This window comes from Amblyomma mixtum, chromosome 10 (assembly GCF_055824585.1).
Source record: "Amblyomma mixtum isolate Tamu chromosome 10, ASM5582458v1, whole genome shotgun sequence".
Taxonomy (NCBI): Eukaryota; Metazoa; Arthropoda; class Arachnida; order Ixodida; family Ixodidae; genus Amblyomma; species Amblyomma mixtum.
The window spans coordinates 68,326,418-68,347,638 of NC_143021.1; the positions used below are offsets into that span (position 1 = coordinate 68,326,418).

General features: G+C 48.9%; 1 protein-coding gene across 1 annotated transcript in view; it reads left to right on the forward strand.

The window, feature by feature from the left end:
• Window positions 1-19,695, forward strand: part of LOC149326032 (uncharacterized) — a 61,608-nt gene extending 41,913 nt beyond the window's left edge. The window contains exon 4 of the mRNA XM_089564454.1: window positions 19,357-19,695. Within this exon, the coding sequence (XP_089420580.1) occupies window positions 19,357-19,695 (339 nt within the window). The remainder of the gene's footprint in view (window positions 1-19,356) is intronic.
• Window positions 19,696-21,221: the final 1,526 nt, after the last annotated feature.

Sequence of the window (21,221 nt, forward strand, 5' to 3'; positions counted from 1 at the left end):
GGTAGAAGCAAATGAATTTCAAAAAAAAAAAAAACTTGCCAACATAATGCCAGACATACCAAATCAAATCTCTGTTTCTAAGTTGCCAGAACGCTGCACAAAATTTCTGTCTACATCTATGCACGTAGCAACAATAGTAGCACTACAACCATTCTGTACAAAAGCATTCAAATTTTCTGTGCCCATTTTCTCTTGGCATTCAGAATTGAAGACATTTGTTTTGTCCAAAACAAGTATTTCTTATGAGCGAGTAAATATGGGCTCACAGTTCAAAATCCTTAATGATGATTAGCACAAAGCCTAGTCTACATTTAGGTCTGTAATTAATGCCTAAAAGCAAGCAGTGCCGCTTTGCAATGGCAATCGCTGGGTGCCTAAGAGAAGCACTAGCTATAATGAAATTCTCACAGAGCAGCTAGAGCATGCAGAAGGGAGAAAAATGGTGCACACATTATTTCCTACCACCATTAAAGGCAATACAGCTTGACACAGTCAGATGTGTTCCAATTTCGATAATGCAAAGGGCGTGCTGAAGGCAGTTTTTAGTTCAAAGATGGAAAGAACCAGCACAACTGAGATGGGACAAGGGCTAAGCAGTGAACTGACAAAGCTCTGTAATCACAACTGTCGTCCCCTACCCCTTTCCCTTCAGCCCCCAGCAGAGCTTACGGGTGGAAAGAATGTCATTTAGGTGGTCCTGCCCGCAGCAAACGACACCTGAAACTATGCCGCGTCTGTAAAGTGCGTGCACACTTTGCAACCCTCTACAGCAGCGAGTTATACACTCATTTTAGCATGCTTCAGGCATACATATTGTCTCCCTCATTTTGAAGAGCTCTGGAAATGTCTCTTTTGAAGGTCAAGGGACGGAGGGAAGGGGAGGTAGAGGGTTGGAGGGTGTAGCATGACATCCCCATCTTCGTGATGTCTTGTGTGATTGCACCCTCCCCTCATTGCTCCCACTTGTCGGAGACAGGTTCACTATTTTGTATTTTTATTTGCATTCACTTCAGCATGAACTGTTAGGCAATGCTTCATATTGTGACTATAGCTGGATGCAACTGACGAATGCAGCGGCAAATGCCCGTATGGTGTCCAATGATTCTGATGACTTCATGGTTGATTCCCATGCACTTGCTAATTCATCACTTCAGCTGGCAAAGGGAAAGGACAAACCACAAGTTAGCCAAAATAACCACAACATCGTAATGGGTTAGTTGGTGCCATCGAGTGGAAGACTTCCTTTTTGCGATATTTGAGCCTACAGTCTTGAGTTGTATACTATGCAGGATAACCCATACATGCACCATTGCATATTGTGGTAGCACACGCGTCGCTATGTGCTGCCTCAATAAATTGGCTCCTCAGTCAGTTACTTGAGGATTGCTGATGAGAGATGCAGCATTGTTATTGCTGCATTTGATATAAAGCTTTCTTGATGGGTGCGCTGTAAGCCACACATAGTTCTTCCAAAGTGCATCTGTAGTGGGGAGTTTATATGTGGAAGGAGTGAGGAGCCCAGGATGTTGCACGGACATGCTCATCTGCGTTGACTAGCCTCGAGGACAGCTAATCGTGATAGTGGAAGTACCTTTTCCTTGCAGCCCAGTTCCAACTGAGCATAGGCCAGGATACTGAAAAAGGTTGTTCATACTTGGATTATGAAGCTTGCATGTGAGCAGTACTAGCGGTGTCAGGAGAAAATGCTACAGCACTGAAAATGTGCGAGTTCCAATGCTCAACCAAAAGTTTTATTCGAAGCTATTGCTTAATTTTGTTTTGATTCTGCCTATATAGAGTATTTTGTGTGCATTCTGCATGAACCTTTTGCTGGGTTATTTCTTCAGGCTGTGGTCAGAAAAGTATTTCACTCAGGGCAGCAGGCACTTTGCACTATTCTGGGACAGTGGGAGCTGTGTACAGATGTGAGAGGGTAACGTCACATTCACGTAACAGCTTGCTCTGCAGCACTAGACATCATTTTAGACTTGCGTATCACCAGTGGAGAATTAGTAATACAAAGAAGCCTCTGCTCAGTTCTGTTAATTCCAGCTTCACTAAAATGTGCATATCCCTTGTCATGCATCTACATCTTTGTAAAGACAAAGCACGTAAATATGTGCTACAAACTTATTACCTGTCAAAAAAGATATTTGCTCACGGCTGTACTTTCGGGTGACACAAAATAGGCATGCTGATGATTCGGCCTGTGTGTACATAGATATTGCTACTCTGGTGTCAGAGAGCGCTTTGAAGGAACATTGAATGCAAAATGAAGTTGGCCTTTGTCGAGAGGTTACTGTCTGATTACAAAGACTGAAATGGTGCTTTTATAAGCTACATAAAATGAAGAAACAAAGTACCGGTGTTGTCATCATTGCCTGTTTTCTAAGTAGACTGCAGTCTACTAACACGTCAGATTTCTGGGTGCATATTACAAGAAGTACTTGAAGCTGGGCTTGTTGGTGCATATTCGTGCAAGACATGAGAGCGCAAAACGGGGACACGGACGAGGAAGGGAACAGGACGAGCGCTGCACCTTCAACAGGATTTATTCAGGGAAGAACGTTTAAATAGGCTTTGCTCTTATCCACGCTCTTGATCGCAGACAATCGCCTCTCACAGATACGCATCAAGAAACAGCATTTCACTGTGGCGAAGAACAACTGACGTGTCACTAATACAACTATCACCTCGCTTCTTGATATAGAAGGCTCACTATACGATTGGAAAGTGCTATTGAAAAGCCGAGATAGGACTGAACGTGAGCTTGTGGAAGCCTTCTATATCAAGAAGCGAGGTGATAGTTGTATTAGTGACACGTCAGTTGTTCTTCGCCACAGTGAAATGCTGTTTCTTGATGCGTATCTGTGAGAGGCGATTGTCTGCGATCAAGAGCATGGATAAGGGCAAAGGCTATTTAAACGTTCTTCCCTGGATAAATCCTGTTGAAAGTGCAGCGCTCGTCCTGTTCCCTTCCTCGTCCGTGTCCCCGTTTTGCGCTCTCATGTCTTTCACGCATATTACAAGGCCTTAAGCAGCCCCGCAACTAACTTCAAAATTTGCTCATGGAGTCCTTTTCGGCGTATATATCAGAATTTGAATTGAGTGACTGGCAAATTTTTAAATTTAGTTTCCTCAGCAATAAATGCATTTTTTGCTGCCACACAGACATAAAAAAATTGGTTTGATTTGATTTATTGGGGTTTAACGACCCAAACCAACACAGGCTATGGAGACGCCGTAGTGAAGGGCTGCGGAAATTTCGACCACCTGGGGGTCATTAACATGCACTGACATTGCACAGCACACGGGCCTCTAGAATTTCGCCTCCATAGAAATTCGAGCACCGCGGCCGAGATCGAACCCGCGTATTTCGGGTCAGCAGCCGAGCGCCGTAACCATTGAGCCACTGCAGCGGGCAACAAATTGGGAAAGCGCAGGCAAAAGAGATTTTTTCGAAGAATAACAGGCTGCATGGAGTTGTTTTTGCATCCCTTTAAAACCTAGTGATGAAGTTCAGTGAGCAGCTTTCACGCAAGTAGCAATGCACTGTGGTTGTTAAAAACCTTATTAAAGTGAACATTTAGGAAAGATTAATTTTGGCTTGAAGTCTGGTTTTGTACTGAATACTAAATATTACTAAATATATCTACTAGTGCACACAATGAAACCGAAATGTGGGCTACAAAGGAATTAAATTTTTGGGGAGGAGGAGGGGCGCAGTCTTTTTGCAGTGTTTATTATTTTTTTTGAAGACAGTATACGAGGTCTGTTAGAAAAGTGTCCGACCTTTGGCCGAATAAAAAAAATTGCATAACTGGAGCGTTGCAAACCTAGTCACCTTCAAAGTAGTCTACTTGGGACTCCACACACTTCTCCCAGCGGTGCTGCCATTGTTGGAAGTATTCCGAAAAGGACCCTTTCGGAATGGAGTTTAGCTCAGCTGTCGTTGCAGCCATGATGTCCTCTCTTGTCTGAAATCCCGCTCCTTTCAATGGCCCCTTGATTTTGGGAAACAGCCAGAAGTCGCAGGGGTCCATATCAGGACAGTAAGGAGTCTGTTGAACTACAGGAGTCTGGTTTTTCGCCAAAAAAGTCTGAATCAAGTGCGAGGAATGTGCTGGAGCATTGCCGTGATGGATGCGCCACTTTCCTGTTGACCTCAACTCCGGTTTCTTGCGCCGCACAGCATCATGTAGGCAACGGAGGACATCCCTGTAGTACTGGTTGGTCATTGTTGGACCCTGTGGGGTGCGTACTCATGATGTTCCACGCAGAGGGAGTCAAAGAAAGCAGTCAGCATCACTTCCACACTGCTGCGCACTTGGCGGGCCTTCTTTGGTCTTGGTGACGTCAAATGCTTCCACTGTGACGACTGGGATTTGGTTTCCGGGTCGTACCCGTACACCCAAGACTCGTCACCAGTGATTATGGTGTTGATGAAGTCGAGGTCACTGTTTGTGGAATCCAGCATGTCCTATGAGACTTCACGAAGCTGCTTTTGCTCCACCGGGAGCAGCTTCGGCACGAATTTCGCGGAGACTATCTCCATTGTCAAATCTTCGGTGATAATGGGATGTGCAGAAACTTTGCTCATGTCCACCTCTTCCTCAATTTCTGAGATTGTCACGCGACGGTCCCGCATCACCACAGCGTTCACTTTGGCAATGACCTGGTCATTTCGGCATGTTAATGGCCGATCGGTGTGTGGCTCGCTCTCCCCCGATGTGCGGCCACCTTTAAATCAATTGTACCACTGCTTACTCTGTGTGCTGCTCATAGCATCGTTATTGAAAGCCGTCTGAATATTCCTAATGGTTTCCACTTGGCTGTCGCAAAGTTTATGGCAAAATTTGATGCAGTATCGCGGCTCCTGTCACTCCGCCATTTTCCTTGCCATAAAAAACTGACGAGAGCACTGCGCACTGCTTCATTCAATTGCTGCGTCCCAGCGACTGACGCTATCTGCAGGCGGGAAAAAATTCGTGCATGCGCACCAACGTTCAAGGTCACCTGATGCAAGCGTGCTTGTTTCATATCCATCAGGTGTTCGCAAAAAAAAAATAAAGCCGGATACTTTTCTAACAGACCTCGTAGATATGCTCACTGTCCGAGAAGTAACAACGCTCTGTCTTCACTTCAGGACCATTGCAGCTGTTCACTGAATCCTGTCCGCGGAACAAAGGCAGAGCGCTCGAAGAAGAAGCAACACTGCCTCTCTCCAAAAGTTGCTTCCCTCATGATGCAAGACTTTGACTTTTATCTGTTCTGAAATCTGACAAATTTTTTAATCAATATTTTATTGTACGCTGTGATAAACCAAACAACCTGTGGCATGCCTTATCATGCAGTAGTCACAAGAGTGGATGTACTATGTATAGAGAATCAATGTAATATTGTTACACTGATAAGTCAAACAGCTTGTGGCATGCCTTATGTCCTGTTGCTTCTATCTCACGGCTTCATGCCGTACTAGTGTCAGGTAAGATACAATTTGCTTAAGATGCCTTATTTATGCATATACTTGCTGTTACACTTTAGTGGCTGGTTGTATGAATTGTAGCACTACTTTCTATATTGTCTGTGGTACTATCTTCATTTTAAAGTTATTGTAGTCTCAAGATAAGACGTACTAACTAGATTTTAAAAATGTTTTGCAGTTACACTGTGATAAGGCAAACAGCCTGCTGCATGCCTTATGTCCTGTTGCTTTCATCTTGCCGCTTAATGCAGCACTAGTCATGAGCAAAGCATATTTTTCCAATACACTCTCCTTTTGCGTATGCTACCCATTAGTTTAGTCACTGGTTGTGTTCATTGTTCAGGTATTATTACTTTGTGTCGTATTCATTGTATTCTATTACTACATTAGAGTGACTCATGCCATTCTGTATGACAGAAAGGCACAGGTTTCGTTTCTACTTTACTTGCCATTACTGAATATTTTGCATGTTTTTACTATATGCCTGTAGTGCAGGCAGGGCCATGTAATTTTCTTTTTTTCTTTGGCCACCCACCTACCGTTTACCTCAACTCAGTGATGCTGAAAGACAGTGTATAGTAAAATACCAGCCATGATCGCATTGTTTACCACTGCATATTTTCCAATATTTTTGAATGCTAACTTGCCATTGCTTGTGATTGTTTAAAAGCGGTGAAGTATTTTATTCCGTTGAAATGTGACAGCAGTCCTAATGTGCTGTATCTGCTTTTATGGCTGTCATTAAAAGATGATGTGAAAGAAATAAAGTGTGTGAAATGACAGAAGATGCAGCTTTACAGAAAAATTCTGTGAGCCATGAAAAAGAAAGCTGTTAAATGGCAGGAAATATGGTAAGAGAAAACGAAACACCACAGAATTTTTCCGTTAGCAACAAACCGAAAAAAACCTGTGAAATGACAGAAAAAGTAAAAGCAGAAAAATTCTGTCATCCTCGCAGAGATTTCCTGTTTAGTTCCAAACAAAAAACCCGGTGAAATGACAGAAAAAGTAAAACGAGAAAACATACAATAGCATAACATTTCTGTCATTGTAAGGGATCGGTAGTGTACGCGGGGTCATCGGAATGCGGCTGGGGGCGCTCAAAGCGAAGCGTCTCCTTTGGAAAGCGGCCGTTCGCGAACGCGCCGGGAACTACGGGTGTCCCCCCCGCACCGCGGTACCGATCCGCGCACGTGCTGGCACGACCGTGCGTTTGTGTTTCTGGAAAGGGCGTTTTGCCCTACGGAAGCTGGAGGGCTGGCCATGCTCTCGGTAAACCAATCATGTGAGCAGTGCAACATGATTGGAAGCCACCAAATGTGGGCCGGGCCTTTAAGGCTTTAAAACCGGGCCCCGGAGCCAGATAAAGGGTTCTGCTCTAAGGTGAGATGCTATGCATCTTCGGCTATGCCGAGTAGGGGCCTCCCCTAGTGTTAGCCAGTTCCACCTTTTTGTTGTTTGTCCTTTTGCCGCTTAATTTGTCTCGAGTGCCTAAACTTGTATATGCAATGTAAATAGCTGTATATAAACTGCAAGTATTCGCCTTACCCCTGCGTGTCAACTCCACACAAGACCGTCTCTGACAGGGCACCCCTGGTGCGAAGAAGTAAGCTTCAGTCTTCAAGTTAAACCAACCGTCTCTGGCGGGGCACCTTTGGTGCGAGGAAGAAAGATAACCTATGAAACTTTACTGGCGCAGTCGACAGGATCCTGCGGCCATCGGAAGACGGCGCAGGAAGAAGATTGAATGCAGGGAGAAAGGCGACGATGAGGCAACAGCAGTGTTCGAGAAAGGACCTGCGGAGAGACGGCGGCAAGGACGCAAGGACCACGGCAGGAGTCCAGCGGCGCGGGACTGCATCCGGTTAAGCAAAGCAGCGCGTCGAGAACTCGACGGTCACCGGCGGGTCGCAGCAAGTGACGACAACGTGCACAGGACCAGCGGCGTGCGACAGTTCATCGCAGCGTCCGGTGAAAGTGGCGGTGGACTCCGACGCCAAGGAGCTGGCAATGCGGATCGACGCATCTAAACTGTGAGTTTCCTTCGTCGCATTGTTAGCGTCCCTGTGCATGTGTTCGAGCCGGTAGGACAGTTGAGGGATACAGACGGTGGTATGGAGAGTTATCCATGCCAGCCCTCACTTGATGTGAGGTACCGAGTAGAACTGGCGAAGGCGCGCTTAGCTTATTATCAGGCTGAGCTTGCAAAAGTGAATGGAGGAAAGGCACCGCTATGCGAGGAAAAACCTCCGGATTTGCAGGTGTTAGAAACAAGGCGCCAGCAGCTTGAGCTCGAGCTGGCGAAGCTGAAAGAGTCTAGGAGAGCCAGTGAACTAGCGAGGGACAACTACTCCGAGTCCCGAGAGGAGAGGCCACCTGTGCTGGAAGGTAAAGCCTTATGCTTGTCATGCACAGGTCAGGAAAACAGCAGTGAGGACGCTGAAAGAAATCAGCCGATGTGCAAGAACGCCTCTTCGCTAGGAAAGGCGGCGAAAAGCGCAGGAAGTGAAAATAAGATTCCTGAAGGGTGTGAAAATGTCACAGCTCCTCCGCCACCGCGAGTGGCTAGCAACGAGAAGGAACAATCAAATTCCGATGTTCCGGGGGCAATCGAGACCAAGCTGTCCGATAGCAATCAGGGCAGCAATATAATTCCTGCAGGCTCTATGAATGAGAGTGTGACCTCCGACACGGAGCTAGTGTCAGGAGGAAATCTAACGTTGCCGCAACGGCAGACGGTGTCGGGCAGGTGGCAGGAAGTGCCTCGTAGCGTTAGTGATGGCAGGAGCGTTCCATCCGAGCCAGAGAACGGAGGTGGGCCTGATGCGCCTACCGGGCGGAGCGCCGCGCAACTGTCGAACGCACCCGATGGGCGTCCGACCAGATCCTTCGAGGAGAAGGAAATGCGTGACGACTTGACTCAAGGCAAATTCGGATCTAGTGACTACGAGTCACCTCATACAGCCTCGGAGTTAGACGATACCACGAAGCCGCCAAATGCCTATCAAGCAGAAGACGGCAACGTCAATGTTTGCCCGAGCAGGAATGGGGCAAATGGCTCTAAGCGAGGCGAAGTACCAGGAGGCAGATGCGTGGCTTTCATGTTGAGAGTCGCCACGTGGAACATTGCGTTCCGTGCTGCAGGTCGCCCATTCAAGTGTAGCGAGACCGGCTGCATTGGTATGGTTAGACGGGGCAAGGGCTATGCTCCTTACGCAGCACGCGGTTCGTACCGGCGCGCCAGAGAGAGCGGGCCCTCAGGTGCGTCGTGTGGTCAGGGATTTGGACCCAACTATGACCAGGACGTTTTTGATCCTGGAGGGCACCATCTTTTCAGCTCTCGCCCCGCTGTGGCGCCAGCCTAATGAGCATAGCGACCATTATGCGCTAATCGTGTCGTTTGAGACACGTGTTGGCTCGAACGCACACAGGGACGCTCGGTGCGACCAAGGAGGCTCACGTGGCCGCTTACGGACCCAATATCAGTGCCAATGAACGCTCCGGTTGCAAGTGTCTGTGTGCATGTGTGCCCATTCGCGAGGACGAGTGTGTACTTGGAGGTGGTGTACTGGGTGCAACACACCAACTTGGACGCCGTGTTACGGCGCACGGCAGGCATGCCACTGTGTTTATTAGAGTGTGCATTTTGCTTATGTTTTCTTGGTGCCCCTAAGTATTTTGCATAATGTTGTGTTGGTGCCCGTGTACATTTTTGCTTTTGGTTTTGTTGATGCCAGTGCTGGTGTAGCTGCGGTATGTCACCCACAGGTTGGTTTTGTGACCCGTACCGATCCCTTCTTTGTTGTAATTCTAAAAGTGGCATTTGAGGCCTTTGTAGAATCTTGGGAAGGGCGTGTAAGGGATCGGTAGTGTACACAGGGTCATCGGAATGCGGCTGGGGGCGCTCAAAGCGAAGCGTCTCCTTTGGAACGCGGCCGCTCGCGAACCCGCCGGGAACTACGGGTGTCCCCCCCCGCACCGCGGTACCGATCCGCGCACGTGCTGGCACGACCGTGCGTTTGTGTTTGTGGAAAGGGCGTTTTGCCCTACGGAAGCTGGAGGGCTGGCCATGCTCTCGGTAAACCAATCATGTGAGCAGTGCAACATGATTGGAAGCCACCAAATGTGGGCCGGGCCTTTAAGGCTTTAAAACCGGGCCCCGGAGCCAGATAAAGGGTTCTGCGCTAAGGTGAGATGCTATGCATCTTCTGCTATGCCGAGAAGGGGCCTCCCCTAGTGTTAGCCAGTTCCATCTTTTTGTTGTTTGTCCTTTTGCCGCTTAATTTGTCCCGAGTGCCTAAACTTGTATATGGAATGTAAATAGCTGTATATAAACTGCAAGTATTCGCCATACCCCTGTGTGTCAACTCCACACAAGACCGTCTCTGACGGGGCACCCCTGGTGCGAAGAAGTAAGCTTCAGTCTTCAAGTTAAACCAACCGTCTCTGGCGGGGCACCTCTGGTGCGAGGAAGAAAGATAAAGAACCTGTGAAACTTTACTGTCATCTTAACAGAAATTGTTTGTTAGTCGAAAACAGAAAAGATCTGTGAAATGAGAGAAAAAGTAAAAAATCGAAACCTTAGCATAACAGCAATTTTTTTTTTCAATAAATATTTTTTACAGTGCAGAGAGGTTCAAAATCCTTTGATGGAGAAGAATAGCCAGATCCTCTGGTGGTGTTTTTTTGTTTTGGTTCCATTGAAATGCTTTTACATAAGGCAAATGTGCTGGTTTTGCTGACTCATACAGAACCCAAACCAATGGCATAACGTATATTCATTTATTACTTTTTGCAGTATATTTACTGTTTGTCCAATCATCGAGCTCCCGCCCGGTGATGTCATATCCAATCTGAAAACCACCACTCAGTGGTGACGCCATCAGCGTCATGAATTTGTTTTTTCGAGCTCATTAAAATATTAGAAACCGGAATATACGTGGAATATATATGGCATCACAATAACTCATTCTATGCAACCAAGAGGCAAAACAATGCATTCAGAATGTGTTTCGCGGCCCCTTTAATGAATACAGGAGAGGTTGTAGAGGTGTAGTATGAAACAGGCTATGAACCTGAATAAAAGGTACCTTTATTATAGTGGTCCATATAATGTTGTGTTCCAGAATAACGGCCTGAGGGGCGAGTTGGTGCATGATGAAGTGAACGGCGGCGCAACGAGGACACTGACAAGAAAGGGACACCACATGCGCATGTGGTTTCCCTTTTTTGTCAGTGTCCTTGTTGCGCCTCGTACGGAACCCACCGAAAACTGTCGCAGAATTCATAGAAGAGGCATCCACTATGGCAAAAACTTGATGCTCGAGCCCGCCAGTATGACCGCCAGCAGCGCATTTTCTCAGCAAACTGCCTGGACTCCGCTAACAACGATAACCTGCGGGAGGTTATCCGTCAAGTTGTGCGAGAGGAGCTCCGCCGATTGCTGCCAATGGGAACGCAGCCGCAGCTTTCATCGCTCACAGACGCCATCCGGGATGAAGTTCAACAGGCCTTGGGTGTGACGCCGATCACCACGCAGCCTATGGAGCCCCCAGCCATGACTTAGGCCGCAGCTGTGCGCCTTCCTTCACCTCGACGACGGGACTCAAGCCCCTATCGCCCTCAGCCAGCTGCGTTGGAGCGCCGCCCCCTCGCCCTAACCCGCCCGTCCTACGAGCGTCGCACACAGCTGAGGAAATGCGACGAGTGGAGAACTCCCGACCAGCGCCGACCACTATGCTTCCACTGCGGCGAAGCCGGTCACGTCCTCCGGCACTGCCCATACAGAAGACTGGGCATCCGAGGGTTCTCTTACGACGCTCCACGACCCCGACTCGGCCAGCGACCAGCCGAAATCGAGGAGTTTTTGCGTCGGGAAGAATACCCATCGCCGAGCCGCCTATCGCGTTCCCCGTCGCCACCGTCCCCGCGCTTTGTATCTCCTAGCCGAGGTTACGCCGCGGTGGATTCAGTGAAAAGTTGCTGCGACGCTACTTTGGCCCATATAGGGTTCTCCACCGCATCGGTGACCTGGACTATGAAGTCATCCCCGACGGAACGACAGCATCTCAGCGACGACGCACACGCCCGGAAGTCGTACATGTCGTACGTCTTAAACCCTATTATGAACGCTAAAGGACTCGAAGTTTGCATTATCCGTGTTTATTTTCATTTTAAAGCATCGAGGCGATGCTTCTTTGGGAGGGGGGTAATGCCACGTATCACTGTAATGTCCGTTCGCTCGCGCAAGGCCGCACGAAAGGGGTGTTATCATTTTTGTTTGTGACGCGAGAAGCGACCGGACTAATCTCGATTGACCACAGCCACGAAGAGCGGCATCTACGTGTTTCCAGATTACTCTAGATGATCTCGGCCTGTTATCTCGAAGTTTCCTTGCCGGCTTTAAATTGAACGATGCCGCGAGCAGCCGGCATTCGTAGTTCGACGACCGACGAGCACGTTTGTTGCTTACGCCGCCGCCGAGTGATTCAGTTCTTTTGTGGGCGCAAGTCAGCCCAAATAAAGAGCTTCGTTTCCAAGACTGGTTGGTGTCTTCCTGACCGCTGACTGCCATCACTACAACGTGACAATGTCCGATAATGTCAGGAAAGCGGGTCAAAAAAGGCCTGTACTGTCAAACATCAAACAGTGTTACAAAATGCACCACTAATGTGGTATACGAGATCCCTTTGACGTTTGGCAAAGTATATGTGGGGCAAACGGGACAGTGTTTCAGTCAGCGTGCTCGACAGCTCAATGTGACCCTAAAAAGCAAGACGGGAAGCAACCTAGCTTTACACTATAGCAGATGTAAAGATTGTTGTCCGAAATTTAACGAGACCAGGTTTCTAGCCAGAGCAAAAGAAAAAAATCGAAAGAGAAGTGATTGAGGCTTTTTATATTCATCAAAGAAAAGACAACTGCGTTAGCATTCCTTCTGTTCTCCTCACCAGAAATGAACTAGCTTTTTTGGACGGTTTCGTTTAGATGCCCTTTGCTAAGTTCGCTTGCTTCCTACAATCGGTTTTATGATTGTTAATATCTTAGCGTTGGTTCTTATCCTCATTCATATTCTTTCAACCTGTGCTGTCATTCACACTCGCATGTGTTATCGACCCTGATTTTTGTAAGAGCGACCTCCCTATGACTTGTTGTGCTGTTATCACTCGTCTACCACCGCATTTGTTTTTTAGTTCACGCACCCTCATGCAGCTCAGCGGCTATAAAAGAGCGCCTGGTTTCCTTTTCTGTTATTAAAGTTGGAAGTTGCGCCTCTTTCCTGTTCTGTGTTTCCTTCCTGTTTCGTCCTTTTTTTGGCGTGCGACATTCTTTCAAAACTGGTGTTTGAGCTTGCTGGACGGCACGTGCGCAATGCGCACGTCGTATCTTGGAAATATTCGTGCCAGAGCCTCACTTGTCCCCCGGGCGTAAGGAATGCTCGCGCGCTTCTGTTGACCGATCAGTCGGGGTTCGGCAGGTTGGAGAGAGCGACGTTGTTCGTTTTGCAGCAGTTGTCGAGAATAGCCATTCTTCTCGAGGTCGACACGGACTTCTTTCTCCTCGAAAGAGCGCAGACCCGGACTAGACCAAACACGAGCTGCACGCTTATATAGAGCGGACGCGACGGAACGTTTGTGGCCAATGGGGTGGGCGGATTGAGAATTCAGGTACTTCCCAGTATGTGTGGGTTTCCTGAAACCAGTAGTGGCAAGACCATCGAGAGTGCGGAGAACAAGGACGTCAAGAAAATCAATCCTTTCGGAGACTTATTCTTCCATTGTGAATTAAACTTTCGGTTGAAAAGAATTTAGATGGCCCAGGAACGGTTTGGCGTCCTTGCGGGGAATTACACAGAAACAATCGTCCACATACCGGAAGAAGAGCTTCGGAATTTCAATAGATTCCAGAGCAAGGTTGGCACAGGTTGCGGACACCGACGCACCCATAGCTGTGCCAAAGGTTTGCCTGTAGAAGTCGTTGTTGAAAGTGAAATATGTGTTCTGCAGACAGAATTTCAGGAGACGGCACAAATAAGCTGTTTCAAAAGGCGTTCGGGATGGCAGTGATGTGTCTTCTTCCAGTACCCTCTCGCAGCATTCGACAGCGAACTGAACAGGAACGCATGTGAACATGGATTTCCCATCAAAAGAGACCATGATGTCATCGCCGTCAACCGCCACAACCTTAAACTTAGTGTAAGGAGGGCGACGCTCCTACGCGCGAGCCGCATTGCCATCGCCTGGTGCACGCTCCTGTCGACCAGCTGACCTCGGTCTGCTGTTAGTCCTGACCCCGTTGTGAAGCTTCACTGAACAAATCCCACCTTACATTTGGTGGAGGTGCGGGGTAAATCCTCTCGCCCTGGAACTCCGCAGCCGAACGCTACCCCCTACCGCGATACCTTCGACCCACCAAGCGGTAGAAGTGAGCCCGGCCGCCGCCATCTGTGCTGGTTCTCTCCGCCAGCGTTACCCCGCTATCTTCAGCGGCACGGACGACCACGATGTTGAAGATTGGCTCACATCGTATGAGCGGGTGAGCGCATACAATAAGTGGGACGCGGAAACCAAGGTGACCAATGTGATTTTCTATCTGACGGGCGTGGCAAATCTGTGGTATCGGAACCATGAGGCGGACATTACATCCTGGTCCGTTTTCAAAACAAACTTCTCAGAGGTATTCGGCCGCCCGGCCGTCAGAAAACTCCGTGCCGAACAGCGCTTGCGTGCGCGGACGCAGCAGGTAGGAGAGATCTTCACGAGTTATCTTATCGAGGATGTCGTGCATCTGTGCTAGAGGGTGAACGCACAGATGACCGAAGGCAGCAAGATCAGGCATATCCTCAAGGGAATTGATGACGACGCCTCTCAGATGTTGTTGGCCCGAAACCTGCGCACCGTCACCGAAGTCGTCACCCTATGTCAGAGCTTCGACGAACTACGCAAGCAGAGGGCTCTGACACGCGAACACACCTCGAGCACCGATTCGCTTGCTGGCCTGAACGATGCAAGAGACCAGTTATCGCTCTTGCCGCAAATCAAGAGCTTCATCTGGGAAGAAGTTGCTCGGCAGCTCTCGCTTATTTCAAGCCATCAAGAGCCATCACCACACATAACTCCGAATCTGAGGCACGTCATTCACGAACAGGTCGCTGAGGCTCTCCCGCAAGCCCCTCAGCCCACACCTCTCGCGGCCCCGCTGACCTATGCGGAGGTTGTTGCGCGACCTCGACCACCTACCTATGCTCCGCCTCCTGGTCCTTTTAGAGAGCCTGCTGCTTTTATTCCACCGCCTGCTCATCTGCAAACCTCCTGGGCCACGCCTGATAACATTCGACCGCCAGCTCAACTGGGCAACTCCTGGCGCACACCTCACAACCGCCCGATCTGCTACTTCTGCAACTTGCCAGGCCATGTGGCGCGGCTTTGCCGTCGACGCATGAACGCCTCACGACCACATCCAGAAGTTTGCGGTTACTGGTCCGAGCGACCGTATTCGCCTCCTGCTGAGCAGCCACTAAGCCGTTCTCTGTCTCCTGAGCGCACCGCCTTCTCTGGACGCCGTTCGCCTTCTCCACGTCGGCGCTCCATCTCTCCGATGCGACGGCGTCCCTCGACCACTCAAGAGGAAAACTAGGTGCCGCAGTTAACTGCGCAGTCGTCGAAATTTGAAAGGCTTCGGTTGTCTGCTGCTGATTTAATTGAAGTTTTTGTAGAGGGTGTATCTGTCATGGCGCTTGTCGACCCCGGTGCTGCGGTTTCTGTCACGGATGCAGCTCTTTGCCGCTCTTTGAAAAAAGTGAAGACGCCCCTTCCTGGCCTGTCGTTACGAACTGCAAGTGCGCACCTCATCCAGCCGTTAGCAGCGTGTACTGCTCGAGTAGTCATAGAAGACGTTTTATATTTGGTCGAGTTCATCGTACTGCCGTCCTGTTCGCATTCGATCATCTTGGGCTGGGACTTCCTATCTCTCCACGACGCGGTAATCGACTGTGCTCGGGCTCAAGTAGAGCTCTCTACGCTGCCGAATCCCGTGCAAGAGACTGAAATTTGTGGTTCCCCTGTTTCTGCCAAAGCTTTTGTCGCCGACAGTACCGATATTCCTGCGTGCTCTTCCGTGATTGTGCCTCTCTCCTGTGACTGCGTTCGCGATGCCAGTGTCATCTTCACGCCGTCTCCTACTTTTCTACGCCGCCATTGCCTGCCTCTGCCTTATGTCCTGCTCACTTTATCCCCCGGCCTCACCGCTCTGTGGGACTTAAACCCGTTTCCCAGCCCCTTCGCTTTGCGCCGCGGGGAGTGCGCCGGAACCGTGCAGCTCTATGATTATGTTTTTAATCACCCCGACGCTGCCGCAGAATCGCCGCCGGTCGCCATGGACGCCCTCAGCTCACCTACTCCTGCGGCCGCCACGCTGTCGAGCGACCTATTACTTCGCTATATTGACGCCAGTCTTCCGCCAACTCAGCGAACCCAGCTTCTTGCGCCTCTTGAGGAGTTTCGCTCCTCCTTCGATTGCCACCAACGGGTTTTGGGACGCACGACGACTGTCGAACACCGCATTGACACCGGCGCCCATGCTCCTCTGCGCCAGCGCCCATATCGTGTTTCTGCCACTGAACGACGAGTTATTGAAGAACAGGTAGACACCATGCTTCAGAGCGGCGTTATTCAGCCTTCCACCAGCCCCTGGGCATCACCGGTTGTCCTCGTCAAGAAGAAAGATCAAGAAGAAGGCGATTACCGCCGCATTAATAAGATCACACGCAAAGACGTCTACCCTTTGCCCCGTATTGATGACGCGCTGGACTGTCTCCAAGGCGCGGACCTCTCTTCTTCCCTTGATTTGCGCTCTGGTTATTGGCAGGTCCCAATAGCAGCTGCAGATCGTGCCAAAACCGCGTTTGTGACCCCTCACGGCCTCTACGAGTTTAACGTCATGCCTTTTGGCATGTGTAACGCTCCTGCTACTTTTGAGCGAATGATGGATGCCGTTTTGCGCGGTCTCAAGTGGAAGACATGCTTGTGCTACCCGGACGATATAGTTATCTTTTCGCCCAACTTTCAAACGCATCTATGTCGCCTGAAGCACGTCTCGACATGCCTCAGAAACGCAGGCCTGCAGCTGAACTTAAAAAAAAATGCACCTTTGCTGCCCGCGAACTGACAATTTTACGTCACGTTGTGTCGAAAGATGGTGTACGCCCTGACCCTGCGAAACTTCGAGCCATGACTGAGTTTCCCAAACCTTCCCAAACAAAATGAGCCGAATCTTATGTCGGTGTTCGTCCAACGAGCGGCCTAAGGACTTGATGCAGATACTTGGACAGGTTATGCAATGTTGAACGTTTGAAATCAACAATAGGCCTGCGAGGCACGTCCGGTTTATGAATCCTGGGTAAGCCGTAGATTGCTGGTGCTGAGCGTTGTGGCATAACAATTTGTAGCAAATGTACTTCTTTGAAGGAGGGAAAACTTGAACACATCGGTTAATAGTTTTTGAAGCTCTGGTTTTCCTTTTTTCGTGGGATCCCGGTTCAGCTTGGCGTACGTTAGAGCATGCTGCAACAGGTCAGACATCTTTGAAATATACTGAGTACAGTCTAAAATCACGGTTGCCTTTCCTTTGTCGGCCGGAAGGATTGCTATCTTTAGATTGTTCTTCATTCTCTGGAGGGCATGCTTCTGAGAAGTAGGTAAAGTGCTGGACAAATCTGAACGTTTTGGAAGCGGCCCAATAGCACGCGAGCGTGCTTCTGCTTGAAACTTCAGATCTACTAGGCAAACTGCCTGCTCAACGGCATAAGCCATTTATTTGGCCTACCCTTGGTGCGGCGCCTGTGGTGAAACGGAGGCCACGGCTGAGGAGGGCATGTTCCGCGGGATCCAAGTTGTGCGACGACAAGTTGTAGATCCCCGGTACAGTATGGCTGCTTCCGGTGGTGCCGAGTATGCGCTGGAACTTTGCTTCCTGGCTGCTGACCCTTTCATCTTCTGTTCGGGATGAGACAAAGTTGGCATGAAGCAACACGTCGACGAATACAATGTCCAGAAGATCCTGAAGTCTGCGTTGCGAGAAGAACGTTCATTATCAAGGCGCTTGATAGTAGCTTTTGTTTCCATGATGCGGGCCTGAAGGAGACGCAGTTCTGCCTGAGCAATCAATTTTCTTCCGAATGGTGTCTTTACGAGCAGGGGTAGACGGAGAGACTTTGGTATAAGCCCGTGTGCCTTGCAACGGGAGTTGAAGCGCAAGTGGCTCTGGAACGAGGCCAGTCTTGATTTCAGGGGAACGAACTGACGGATCTTGGTGATTGCAGCGGTCCCATGTTTTCCGCGGAAGGCAGCGTAGTCAAGGGTTCGACAGAATCCTGTCTGGCGAGGGGGAAGCTTAGTCGTAAAATAAAACATACACTCGCCAAAGATGGTTTTTTGAACCGGACGTTTGGGCACCCCTACGGGTCCCTTGTTCACAATGAAAGATAGACGGAATGGGTCTTCTGTCCGCTGTTCTTTTAGACTTTTTTTTCTCTTGAGCTCAGCCTTACTGTGCAGTTTGCTTTCGCCTTTTTTTTTTTTTTTGCTGTGTGCACAGGATCACTGCGCTACTGTTTTTAGCGTTCTCTGAGCTCGTTGGCAGCCGCCTTACGTTTTTCGTTTTGTAATACGGTCTTCTGAGTGTATTAGAAGCCTCCTAACGCTGTTCGTTCTAGCGGATTTCATCGAAGTACATCCTCTCTGCCGCCTATTTGGGGTTTCTTTTTTCGTTGAAACAGCCCTCCTCCACGACTACCTTTAGCTTTTCTGGTGCGTACTTACAGCTTCCCTGCTTTCTTCTTTTTCTTAGGAGATTTTTGGGCATTAGAACAGTCCTTCAGCGTCGTTCTTCCTAGCGTCTCTTAGCGAGTTCAATCAGCGCTTCGCTATCGTTTCTTAGCTTTGCCTCGATAGCTTTTTAGATTTTACAGCTTGCCTTTAGTGTTTCAAGCTTTTGTCTCGTTAACCCTAGCCTTCCTATCATTTTGTTCCACCCCCGCTCGCTCTCACCTCACCTCAATTTCACTTGCGGAGCTGACCTTCGCGCCCTGCAGTGTTTCTTAGCATCATATCTTGCTTCAACGCTCAGTGTGACGCTTTTCACGCTGATGTGATTCGTGTTCCATCCCTCCCCACTGTTTTTCTCATTCTCTTTTTCCTCCCCTTTTCCGTCCGCCCTCAGCCCCCTCTTCAGGGGCCTTTCTCCGCCTGTCCGCAATTCCACCTCCAGTACTGACCGGCGCGCGCTCACGGTGTGGAGCTTTTTGTACTGCGGTGTTATTGTGTCCCATCTTATCCCTACTCTCAGCCCTCTCTCTCTCGCACATCTGCTTTTTTCTGTTCCTCAACACTAACCTCTCGCTGTGTTCCTTTAGATCTTATCCCAACATCCCACGATGTTGAATGAAGTATTGATTGATTGATTGATATCTAGCTTGCAGGGCAACCTGACTACGATGCGCTCGCTCTCCAGGAGACTCGGATCCCTGCTGAAGCATCCCTCCTTCCCTCCACCGGGCACTCAGGCCACTCCTGCTGCACCCTCGAGGAGTGCAACGCCGCCTTTTGCCTGGACAAGGCTCACCCTCCCGACAGGCTCTGCACGGGCGTCTACGTGAGGAGCAGCATCCCCCAACACCATCCTGGCAGTGCACGACCGCGACCTGAGCCGATTAGAGATTTGTGGTGTGCGTGTCCGAATCGACAACATGGAAACCTTATTGGCCTCAGTCTACGTCCCACCCAGTGTACCCTGGGATCTTTCCTCCATCGTAGCCCTTCATACCAGGCTGCTAAGGACGTCCTGATGAGTGGCGACTTTAACTCTCATCACAGGGAATGGGGCAGCCTCCGTGTCCTGCAGCCCCGACCTTCATCCGACTAGGCCGTTCGTCTATCATCGACCTCGGCCTACTGTCAGATGCCTGCCGCTACTTCTGGGAGCAGCGGACTCTCTGGGCTACGTCACTGCCTGTAGACTGGCCAGCCTACCAGCGCATCGTTGCAGCCTTCCAACGACGAGCCAACCGACATACTCGGGGAAGCTTGGCTGACATCTGCGTTCCAACCAGTCCGCCTGGCAGCCGGCTACAGCCTAGCGCCTCCTGCGGTCCCTGCTACAGGTCACTCCTAAGCTCCATCCGGTCCTCGGAGCAGCCATCGCCCAAGGTGTAACCTTCCAGGCATTGGTCGAACAGCTGGCCGACCACCTCTCCAAGGCAGCCCACCAGGCCCCCCAGTCACCTGCTGGGCCCCTCCTAGCAGCCACAATAGAGCTGTCCTCCTGCATGCACTGCGAGTGCGGACTCAGCGCTGTGCAACGACCCCAATACTTCCCACGAACTCCACCGGGCCCTCAACCGTTCCAAATAGAAGACAGTCCAGGGGCAGGCGTTTTTTTCCAATAAATAAATAAATAAATAAATAAATAAATAAATAAATAAATCGAATATTTATTTGCTCACCCAAGGAAACTTTGTACAAACTATTTGGACCGATAGCCTACATGGCTAGTGTCCGGTCCAATAGAAAACACCATATTTGGGCAACCTCATAGGAAATATTTTAATAATTCTTAAACGCAAAACAGTGAACAAAAGTAAGGAAATTCTCCGGTCTCATATCAAATAAAAAACAAAGCATTTGGACAAACGCATGAGGAAAATGCAAACTGATATTTCAACAAAATACAGACATTCAATTAAAGTACCGACATCACATAATTACCTGACTGTGCAAAAAAAACAATTTCGATGAAATTTTAAAATTTCTGGCAAGCTTTAATTCCATTGGCAATGTATTCCATACCTTCATCCCAACAGATTCGAACAATCTCTGACTGTATGTATTTTTATGGATTGGTAGTTTAAAGTTACTGCTGCAAAAGTGAACAATCTCAATGTAAGTGTAGAGTTAGTTTTTATGATACTATTTACTAGAACGGAGATTTTATAGTCACGCAGAGCTGAAAATTTTAGTACGCGAAGTTCTTCAAACAGGATGCAAGGGTGGAAGAGCGGGCTAGTTTTAAAAATTATCGGTTTTAAAAATTTTTAATTGTCTTTTTGGCCTTTTAGTGCATTTCGTTCACTCGTCATCTCCTAGTGTTTTTTGTCTCTTGTACTGCCTGCTTGCGTCATCCTTTTAAGCGTCATCCTTTTAAGCGTGATCCGTTTAATCGCCCCTCCACTTGTCTCTTTATCTTGTCTAGTTTTCATTTTTTGTTGCCTCCAAGGGTCACTCTTGCCCTCATGTTATTTTCAATTGGAGTTTGTTATCTTTCGGTCGCGTGCAAACACAGCAGATGTTACTCATGTCTTCCCGCCCACTTTTCGAACGTATATATATGTTGCTCCACAATAAAATAATCAGTTGAAGTCAGCACTGTATCGTGTTGCCTTTCTTTGTCCGTGTCTTAGGAGTGCGCTGTGTTTTTCCACAAGAAAATTCAAACAGGATGTTGCCGGGATGATTTAGGGCAGAAGTTATTATCCTTAGTGCTCGCTTTTGTAAACGTTGTAGTGGTATGAGGTAAGTGGAATAGGTATGCCCCCATGATTCACTGCAATAGCTCAAGTGACAATAAATAAATGAAAAATACAAACTGCGTAATACATTTGGAGGGAAGTACTGCCTAGCCTTAATAAGGGCGTAGCAGCCAAACGAAGCTTTGATGCAAACATTTGTAACGTGATCTTTCC